Raw genomic sequence first — 11,234 nt, 5'->3', positions numbered from 1 at the left:
GAAAAATGTGGTAATTACCCCAAAAAAAGGATGTTTAAAACGAATGAAAAACTAACTAATAATAATATTTTCCTGATTTTTCTCTATAATATCGTTGCACTTTTCTGCATTTTTCCCGCTCTCGCAAATGCTTGATCCTCTTTCAATGTCAAGAAGTCATAGACCAGACAAAAGCCAAGCACCTGTATCGTTAATCATTTGGCCACAGGAAATTACGTATACGTCAAGTGTGTAGCCGGTCAGATAAGCGGCCCCGAAGAAGAAACCGAAAAGGTGAGGGAAAAGCACAGAGAAAGAGCCCGAAACAAGGTTAAGGTTTGGGTAGGACAAAAGGGTTTATCGTTTGATAAATGGCCTGAGGAAGTTCCTCTCGCTAGAAGACGGGGTTCAAGGTGAATACCTGAGACCGCTGGCATTGTGCCCACACAAAAAAAAGGGGAGAATAGAAGGCTAAGACATTCAAGGATAAAATTATGCAAATGAGCGCACACAGCAGCAGGCAGAAGGCAGCAGCCAGCAGCCAAAGAGGCAAACAATTTGTCAGGGTAGCGGTTTGGGGGTGCTACCACCGAAAAACTTTCAAGACAAATCAATAGAACGAGAGACCTCGATTGCAATTAAAATAGTTTGGGGGAAAAAGTTGTCCAAAGACGTGACTGAAAGGGTTTTCCACAGTGCAAACAAGCGCACACCTCTCAGGCTGTCTCACTTAGCTTCTAGATCTCCCACTAATTAGGCGAAACGGGAAAATCAATAAAGGAGTTGTGTTCTCTCGAGATATTTATCCTTACAGCTTTCGTATTAGGTTCGACAAATGCAATTTTACAAGCAACTGAAGACAGACATAATGCACTTCAGCAGCTACAGCTTCAGCTTCAGTTTCATCTCCAGCTTTAGCTTCAATAAAAAGTAATGTTCTTTCTTATCCCAGAAAATACTGCCAGACAGGATGTGTTGCACATTTTTCTGCAGCCTGTTGTGTGTGTGTCTTCCTGTCTCCTCCTTCTGGATCACTGCCACCCTCCGTGTCATTTAACTGTCAGTTTCTCGGCTTGTTTGTGTCGCCCGGCTGTCGCTTAAATGTCGCCCGAGGAGCCGCCAGAGCCCCCGCTAAGGGTTGCTAAAGCGCAAGGCGTGGCAACGAATACAAATGGGGGAAAATCAGTTGTGTGTGCGACTCCTTTGCGGTGATTATCTCTATGTGGCCTGGCGGGATATTTTAACTCGAAAGACTGCACACCGAAAGTCGGAGCGAAAGTCAGAGATTGGCCCAAAGATAATTGATAAGAAAAGCAGAAAGGGATATGTAAATTAAGATGAAGTTGAAAATCTTCGATATATTCATTTAAATTGTAATTATTTTTCGGTATCTTTCTTTCGGTATCTTAACGAGTGACTGGGTTAAAAAATTAAACATTTTTAAAATTGATTAAACTACATGGAATACGACTAAGTAAAGTATTTGCCTCGATAAAAAACAAATAAAAATAGTTGAAAACCAAAATATTAACAAATATAATTTCCTAAACAACATATTTAATAGCAAAAAAATTTTAATTTAATTTAAAAATGTATAATTTTAAGCTCAAAATGCAAAAAAAAGTCAAGATCTAGTTACTAACTTTCCCATTGAAAGCCAATGAACTGAGGTTCATTCACACAACTAAAAACAGGTTCAAAGGAGTTCCTCTCTTACGTCAAACAAATCGAAAATCTGATAGAAATTTTATGAAACCCTCAAACCACAATCAGCTGCATGTAATAGAAAATGTAAGCCCATTTCTATGTATATCAATCATTTGGCCCCCACCACCAATTGCCAACCTTCAGAATATTTTTAGTTCAGAATATTCAAATTTTGCAGCGTCCTCTCGCTGCCTAATTGATTGCATTTGCAAAAAGAATCCCCACAAAAAAAAAGTATTCAATAAACTAGTTAGCCAAGAGCCATGAAAAGAGGGAGAGAGAAAGGCAATGAAAGCCAAACGAGAAACATATTTTAGCCATGAAATTTATGCCGCCACACACTAAATGAATTTACCGTCGAAAGCGGACCAAGGACCTACTAAAAGCAGGACGAGACAGAGGTAGAGGGAGAGAGAAAGAGAGAGCGAGCACACACAACACCAACAAAGGACAAATGCAAACAATGCAGATAATTTAGTTGGCGGCGGCGGCGGATAGTTTGCAACAAAAGCACAACACAGCGGGGCAAGCAGGACCAAAAAGAGGCCTGGCAACTTGTTTAAATTGGCGCTAACTCAACGAACGATGAATGGGGTGAAGAGGGTGGAGGAAGAGAGAACTAAATCCATTGGCACGCCACAAAAATAGTTAACTTTGTGCTGGGGCAACGTTTAAATTATGCAGGCTCCACAGGATCCACTGGACACTGGAAAACAGACCCATCTGTGCAGCATTCTGTGCCCCATTCTATGCTCTCCTCCGCTACTGTGTTTGTTTGCTAAACGTCTGTCAGAGTCTACAAATGTTTGCATTTGGCATTCAAAAAGTTCATGCAAAAATGAAATTAAGTTGACTTCGCCGCAAGTGGCTTTAAGGATTTACACGATACCACCAGACTGTATCTAAGCCCCAAGGATATTTCAGTGTCTGTGTGTGTGCGGCCCCGCAAAATGCAGCTCATTTAAACACATGTCACAATACTTTCGCACAGCTGTCACTTTGACAATTTTCTAGATGAGTTTCTTGCGATTTCGTCTTCGGCTTCCGTCTCGTGTATCCCAAAAAAAAAAACCGGTAGCAGCAGCAGCAGGCGAATCTTTAAGCTACATATCTCTGTCGTCGGTCTCGTCCTTTGGCAGCGTCTGGTGCGTAGGTCTGTCAACGTCATCATCATCATATTGTGGCACCCACAGAGAGGCATAGACACACACATCTCACACGTTGGCTTTGGCTTTTTCTTTAACTTTTTTGGGAGACGCGCGCGTAATGAAAACTTATATCACAAGAATTACGAGCATTACAAAAATGGCAAACAGATGTGGTTTTGCCGAGGCTCTTTTTTAACACTCAAGGGAAGGTTTAAAGGAGTCGGAAGTGGAGTTTTTGGGTGGCTATAAGGTTTTCTAGGGGCTATATGATTGTTTTATATAGAAACATCATTTCCTTCACATGATTCCTTCATGTCCTTTATTTTGTTATGAATTATTTCATTGAATTGGTCCCCCAATTCAAATTATGACCAATCTGCCTTTCTCTTTTAATTTCTTTCTTACACATTTTCAATTCTTTTTCCAATTAATAGTTCCTTCCATCTATAAATCTCGTCTGAAACAGTTTTCCGCGCAGTCCTGCCACTTAATACTCGGTTTATCCCTTGTAAAATGCAGCTTTTGCACATTTTGCATTAACAAAATTAAAATCCATGGGCCATGCCATGGAGTACTTCACAATTTCAGGCGGCGCTGGTTTCTATTCATAATTCTAGTTTGCTCATAACAAGAGGAAGCGACTACAGGAGCCGCATGCCCGGAAGTAAGAAGGATGCGCTTTGTGGACAGGACAGAAGGATCCACCCATCTTCAGGGATGCTCTCGCGGTTACCCAGGAAGTAAATTTCGTTATCGTTTATTATTATTATTATGCGCGATGTGTGAAATGTCTGAGTCCACCACCCTTCCCCCATTCTGTGGCTGTGGCTATGCGGCAGTGTGGCAGTGGCAGCATGCGCGGTGTTTGTGTTGTGACGTGGGAAATAAATTTATATTCATAACACACAGGGAGCAGGAGATACGGAATGAGGCTGGAGCTGAGGCTGAGGCATAGAGCATCATACAGCGACATGCATACAAAGTGCTTTATGTGTGCCACAAGATGCTGTAAGGGGGGGAGGCTAGAGGCAGGCCTCTGCTACTCGTAGCATTCCATCACGAGACTTGCAAGTTTTTTGATTAAACTCGAGTGTGTACGATGGGGGAAGACTGGAGTTCTTTTTGGGGAACCTGCAGCTTATTAAAGCAACATCGAGTAGAGCCGGAGTCAGAGTCGAGTGCGTGTCGGAGTGGAGTTCATGTTGCAGCTAATGGGATTAGCGTTGCATCCAGAGAGTGAGCCCTTCAAGCCAGTGCTAGTGGCTTCTTCTAGCAATCTCCTTCACATATTGATTACTAATTTACTTGCCAGAGACGTAGCCACGTCACAACTTTCCGCAAAACTTCATACATCACGTCAACAGTTCCAAGTTCCCAGTTGCCAGATGCTTCCCAGACAGATGCAGATAACTCGATTTTAAGGTAGCCCCCAAAATTCCTTGGCATTAACATGATGTCGGAGCAAGGGTGCACCGAAGTTGCAACATGCGTCGTCCGCTTGATGCGCCTTGGACAACTTCGTCGTCGTCGTCATCGTCATATAAAATGTACAAAGACAAGGTAATTTTAGGCAACAGCAGGAGACTGGGGACTGGCAGCAGACAGTGGCAGGCAGCATCAGAGACTGTGGCAGTGCCAGGTCCAAGTTCCACTCAAAGTCATTCATGCATAAAGTCAAACGACAACCGAGAACCTCCGCACAACAATCAAAAAAGCGTTGGGTAAGTCAAAGATGCCGCAGGGCCAATGAAACTAACACACAGACAAAAAAAAAAGGGGGGAAATACTCTAACTCTTACCCTTCTCCTAACCCAAGCATTGAGCGCGTGTGGCAATGGAAATGAAAGTGGGTTTGGATTTGGTTTTGGGAGTCTGGCTTTGTGGGCCATGTGCAATGCAATAACTTGCCAAAATGACACCATGTCCTTGGGGTCTACTTTTTTCGGGAAGAGCAACACATAGCCCAGGCAGTGCCAGCCAGGCAGCGCGTGTTGTATCGATAACGGGTTTGTCGCTGCGTGTCCAGGGGGGCTTTGGAGTGTGGAATAAGTATGCAATCGTGTCTGCACATCATATGTTGCAAGAGAATTCAACACGGGGGAGTACAGTGAGCAAAAACATTACTTTAAGTTTGCCTGATATGCCGTACTGAGGGCCATTCGCTGAGGGTAGCTTTAAGAGAATCTTTTCAAAGACTTGTCAGACTCTCAACATTGCAATGCTTAACTTGCTATGCCTAATTGCAAGGGAACTCCAAACATTCCATCGAACAATTTTCTACTACTGATGGACAGATAAAAATATGCCTTGAAACCCCTTAAAAGTACATCAAAAATGTTAACAGCTTTCAGTTCTCTCAGTGTATTTCGCGGTGGTATGCAAACACAATGCGAAATCATGCACAAATCGAGCAAATTGCATATTTCTTACGCGACTGGGGCGACTTTTAATTTTTCATCCGAGAATTGCAGTTTCCACGACTTCCTCGAGACTGCAGTTTTTGCCTTTTGCCATTGCCATTTCCTACATTGCGATTTCCATTCCGATTCCCCATTGGGGACACTTCTTTTTCCTTTCTGCCATTTGTTTGGGTGTGTTAGTATTTTGTAGCTCATGTGTGTGTGGCTTGTAAATTTCCCTTGTCGGACCATCGCCACACTCAGAGGCGCTTGATTGAGCTCACGTTTCGCTGGAGCCTCCCAGTTTTTTTTTTGACTGTCAGACAGTGCATATTTTCGCCCACTCTGCCGTGCCCCCCCTTGGTCTTTTTATTCAAAAAATATACATGGTACTATGAAATGAAGTGCATACTCGAATAAGCCCTAAAATTAAACCCAGGCAGCATGGGGCAACTCTTTTTATTTCCCCCATGTACGAAAAAGTTTGCCGCAATATTCGTTGCTACGTGGGTTACGCCATGATGATTTTTGGGGGTCTCTCCTTACGGTACAAAATTTCAAAACATCATTGTCTTTAATCAAACAGCATTAAAATTTACACATGTACGTTCGTAATACTCGTATTTGTACCCAAAAAGATACCTAATCCTCATACCTACACCGCATTTGAATCCCTTTTCCTTTTTTTCCCTATTTCAACATTTTTGCATGTCACACAGCGTATTGCAAAACATGAGTATGTAAATTTTGTTGTGTTCTTTTCCTTCTTCCCTATTCAGAGAACACCCCATAAGAGGTCCTTCCCCAGTGCTCCATTATGTGCTGTGTATTAAGTACAGGAGTTGATTTCACATGGGGAGAAGGCAGCATGGCAGCACGGGTCCGGGTCCTCTGTAAAAAATGTTGCAAAGATGCAAAACAACTGTTGGCAGTTTGTCAAATTTGATTTGTCATACATCAAATAGCTTTAAAATGACAAGGAGTATGTCTGCTGACAGCCAGAATGGCTGTGGGTGTCCTTTTTTATGCCATGGAATGCCATGAAGAAAATAGAGAAAATAAAGCGAATACTGGAAATAACTTAAAAGTGTTGATGTGGAAACAGAAACAAGGAAATATAGTTGTGGGAATGGTCAGAGACTCAAATAGTTTATCCAATGAAATGGAATATATTTGATGTGTAAAATTTAGACAATAGTTAATTAAGAGAAGGAAGAAAAAGAAACCTTGAAGTTGAGTACATTTATCAGTTGATTAGGAGAGCTCAAGCAATTTTAAGGCTCTTTTTGTGTATTTTGCAGGGCTGTCAAGATAATTTCAAAGCATTTTCCGTGCCTATTACCTCCATTTAATACTTTACTTCCTTCAAGTGAAATATTTTCTTATATAACCACTCTTCTGCTGTCAAATATATACTCCAAGAGGTTCTCCCCCTGTTTCTTCTAACTCCCTGCAATTGATCAGAGCAATTGCCAGATGCTATGGCAACCACTTGAGCTTTCGCTGCCTTAATAGTCACTTCATCATGGCGCAGATGATGACCCACACTTCACCTGGCGCCTGCTGCCTAAGTGGAGTGCTCATTTACTTAATATTCTAATATAAATTTAACGTACTCTATCAAAAGTGCAGCCACCTAGGTAGCCAGAACAAGATTGAGATGAAGAATGAGGCAACCGGAGACTAGAGCAGCAGCAGCAATACCCTGCAAAAGTACTTATGAGTGAGACCCCTCTTTGCACAGTTGAAGGACATGGAATAAAACTCATTTGCCTCATCAGTGGGGGCCCAGGGGAGGGTGGAGGCAATGCCATGTAAGTGGAGACTCCTACAGTTGGTTTTAGCCAAGGCACCCAAGGACCCTGGTCTACATTTTGCGTTGCAGCGTGACAAGCAAATTGCCAGGATACACACCTAGCCACAGACAATGTGCTGCCTCCGACTGCTGCCTCGTCCTGTTTCTGTTGCTCGCTCGCGTGTTAAACTTCGCCTCCGACATGGAAACTCGAGAGCTGTACACAACCCACACGACCACCACACAAAGGAGGAGGAGGCGGATGGAGGACCATGAGACTCGTAATGGGTCAACTGCGGAACTGTGGGGGTACACTGTGTGACCATGACTAATTTGTTAGCAATTATGTTGGATTGACGTACCCGGATTGGGCCACATTAGCATAATTGTTGTTATGAGATCCCGAACCCCCACTGGCACTAGCCACAAAACTGACTTTTTGATGTCGATGCAGGTGCACTTGACATTCATGACCATTCGAGATCGGATGTAGAGTGATGTAGATTGGATGGAGTGACCTTAAAAACGATGGAGACAGATTGTCCCTGAGATTTACTTCAGTTTAAAAAGCATTTTTATTTGTTTGTGTCCCGAATGAATGGAACCCAAAAAGAGCCAGAGCCTGGCAAGAGTAAAGCCCTCTTGCAATTTTTGGCTGGCGGATCGGCGGGTCTCCTCGAACTATTACTATTGCATCCCTTGGATGTTGTCAAGACACGAATACAGCTGCAGGGTGTGCATGCAAATCCCGAACAGCTTCAATACTCGGGTGTGATGGACTGCATTTCAAAGATCTATCATTACGAAGGTGTTTCTGGCTTTTGGAAGGGCATCGTGCCTCCCATTTGCTCGGAGACCCCAAAGCGAGCTTGCAAGTTTGTGATTTACGAGCAGTTCAAGCCCCTCTTTCTGTTTGGAGCACCACAGCCGACGGCCTTGACGCATGCCATGGCAGGGGCACTGGCGGGCACACTGGAGTGCGCTATCCTGAATCCTTTTGAGGTGGTCAAGATCACACAGCAGGCGTATCGCAAGGACTCTCTCAATACGCTAAATGTGGCCGGAAAAATCATTCGGAACGATGGCTTTGGCATCAAGGGACTCTACCGAGGCATAACGGCTCTCATGCTCCGCAATGCCATCTTTCATTTCGCATATTTTGGCCTGTATCAAGGACTCAAAGATGAACTTCCCGCTTATGAGGATAGGTTCGCGGAGTTCTTGCGTCGCGGTGCCATTGGCTTCTTCGCGAGCATCGTTAGCTCTGTGTTTAGCGTCACTTTCGATGTGGCCAAGTCCCGCATCCAGGGCCCTCAGCCCATCAAAGGCACCATCAAATATAAATGGACTGCGCCCACGATCTGGACGATCTACACAGAGGAAGGCTTTCGAGCGCTGTTTAAGGGCTTGAGTGTGAAAATGATGCGTGCGGGACCCGGAGGTGCTATTCTAATGCTGGCCTACGAGTATGGTTTCGAGTATTTGACGATTAAATATTGTTGATAATATTTAGATTTACGTGTCTGAGTGTGTGCGTCCAAGAAAAATACCACGACAATGGATGTCGATAATTATCGATTATTTTACACCAAAAACTATTAAATAACTATCCATCGATCACATCTTTTAAATGGCAGCGCACTTCAAATTACTTCACTTCTTTTGGTCGATAAATTATCGGTTAAATATTTTACACCAAAACAAACTTAATATAAAAAAACATGGAAACACACATATTTTAGTACAATAAAAGCTTTTTAAAGGACTTTCTTCTAATCGATAACTTTTCGATGAATTATTTTAAATAACAAAAATCAAATAAGCTTTTCAGCACATTCTCAAGTACTTCCAATCTGTACAACTTCCTTTTTGTCTATAAAACAAATAGAAATTAAGTTTCCAAAGCAGTTTCCACAGACTCCACACATAAAAGTCACTTAAATAAAAAACCTCAAATAGTTTTGTTTCCGTTTGCCGGTTCTGTTTGGGGTTTCGGTTACCTTCACACACAAAACCTGACCACAGACCGCAGAGTTCTACATGTTTTACAATTTGCACTTAATTGTTTAGAGCTCTACAACGACAACGACAACGACATCGAGGAGAGGATAGAAGAGGACTACTACTACTACGACATCAGGGAAACAGCATCAACAAGCACCGACAATTATAAGCCAGCCATAACAACAATTACAATTAAAGGCGGGCAACAGAGAACACTTACAAGGAGGGGGAGGGAATTATAATTAATTTATGTCGAGTGTTGGAGAGTGTTTTGGCAGCGGACGGACTCTCAAAGTGAGCTACCGACTTTGTTTCCACGGCATTTATTTCCTATTCTCTGGTACTAATTCGCTGGTCTTTGTGGGGAGCTCTTTCGGTTGTTTTGGGATCAACATCAAGGAGTATATGGGTTTTAGGGTGAGAAGGAAGTCAGAGATAGAACAGAAGAACCATGGCTTAAAATATTCACTGAACCATTTTCCACTTGAACAAACTCATTTCCTCATCACTAATATCTAATAATATCTAAAATAAGTTAAGCCCAACTACCAGGTATTCTCTAGTCGAAAACTTCACATTCTTTCCCATTATTTCAGTGTTTTTGTTTATTTTCATTCCACTTGGCACTCCCACCTAATTGTGTGATAATTGAAGAGTCTTTCCATGGCGAAAAGGAATTGCAATTAAGAGCCATTAAGGTGAACACCAGAAGAGCGAAAATAAAGGCAAAGGAAGCTGCTGTTTAATCGCCGCGAGAGAGGGCGAGAACCTCAGACGAACGACCTCACGACAATTATCATATGCCTGAAATCGAGGCAGTTAAACCATAAATCATTGTTAAATGCTGAGATAAATATCTACAAGCTACAAATCAACATTTCCAAAGCCATCAATCAACATTTTAAACATAAGTTTGAGCATGCCAGAGTGGGGCTATCGCCCCATTCAAAGTGAAGAGAGTTCTGGCCATCAAATAGAGTTTCATGCTTAATTAGTTTTAATGCGTAATAAGCATATTTCTCGTCTAAATTAGCCCCCAAAAACATTGACCTAACCAGCCGGGGGGGACAGCCAAAATGTTCAATTGTAATGGCAATTTGGGCTGGCCTTAAAGTATGCAATGCACATTTTCAATTATTCATAGATGAAATTGCAAATGCGTAATGAAATGAAATCAAAAGCAGAATTTCCAAATGCGCTGTGCACAGTTCTAATGGCTAATGCCTCCCTAATGCCACACCCACCGCCACATACAAAATCCCTATCTGAATGGCTGGACAGGGTGGACTACACATCATTTCCCAGCGGAGTGGAAATGCCCTTGAGCCATTTGCCATTCCATGTCCATGTCGACGTCATTTTCCATGGTATTGTAATTACACTAATCTATACTCGTATTTCTTGTGTGTGTGACTTTGAGTGGCTGGCTGGGCTGGCTGCAGCTATGTAAATGCATTTCAAATTGACCCTGGAGACATTTTTGCTTTTGCATTTTGGAAAATGCATTTATTGTTTTGCCCGAGCATTGTTTGTTTGTTTCTCTATTCGGTTTTGTTTAATTGTTTGCCAGGAGTGTGTTTTCCACACTTCTTACTGCCAATTTGTAGACGATTTTGTGGCGAAAGACATGCCTCATTAATTAAGTGAAAATGCATTTTCAATTTTGCACAATTTTCATTGAAATTTATGCAAAATTTAATTCAACATGAACTAAATATCCAAATTTTGCAGACACAAAGCAGCAAACCGAAAACTCCACCAATTACTAAACAAAAATTGAGCCTTTTCTAAAATTCCCTACTCAAAATTTTGACAAACAAATTGAATTAACTCAAAATGCAATGCACAATGCAATTTAATTGCTCCCAAACAGAGAGAGAGAGACAGGCAGAGACACAGAGAGAAGGAGAGCGATCTCTCTCTTTGTGTCGATGTGTGTAGTCAATAAAATATGAATTATTTGAAATATTTAAACGTACCAGGAAATAAATCAAATGCCAATACTCGACACCATCAAGAGGCATAGCGAGAGAGAAAGGGGAAAGGGCAGGCAGCTCTATCAAGGGCAGAAAGAGAAAAAACACGGTACGGCACACACACAACTGAATGAGAGGCAAAAATGTACAACAATTTTATTTGATTCTTGTGTTCTTTTTTTGCTCTTGTGGTATTGTTGCCTGCCAAATACATTTTTTCCCCGAC

General features: G+C 42.2%; 1 protein-coding gene across 1 annotated transcript; it reads left to right on the top strand.

Annotated features, from left to right (window-relative positions):
• The first annotated feature begins 7,591 nt into the window (after positions 1–7,591).
• LOC117587686 (mitochondrial 2-oxodicarboxylate carrier) lies at positions 7,592–8,647 on the top strand. Its single transcript, XM_034278579.1, has one exon. The coding sequence runs from the start codon at positions 7,623–7,625 to the stop codon at positions 8,529–8,531; it is 909 nt and encodes a 302-aa protein (XP_034134470.1). The 5' UTR covers positions 7,592–7,622; the 3' UTR covers positions 8,532–8,647.
• The last annotated feature ends 2,587 nt before the right edge of the window (positions 8,648–11,234 follow it).

This window comes from Drosophila guanche, unplaced genomic scaffold, assembly GCF_900245975.1.
Source record: "Drosophila guanche unplaced genomic scaffold, DGUA_6, whole genome shotgun sequence".
Lineage (NCBI taxonomy): Eukaryota > Metazoa > Arthropoda > Insecta > Diptera > Drosophilidae > Drosophila > Drosophila guanche.
This window is presented reverse-complemented; position numbering and strand designations above follow the sequence as displayed.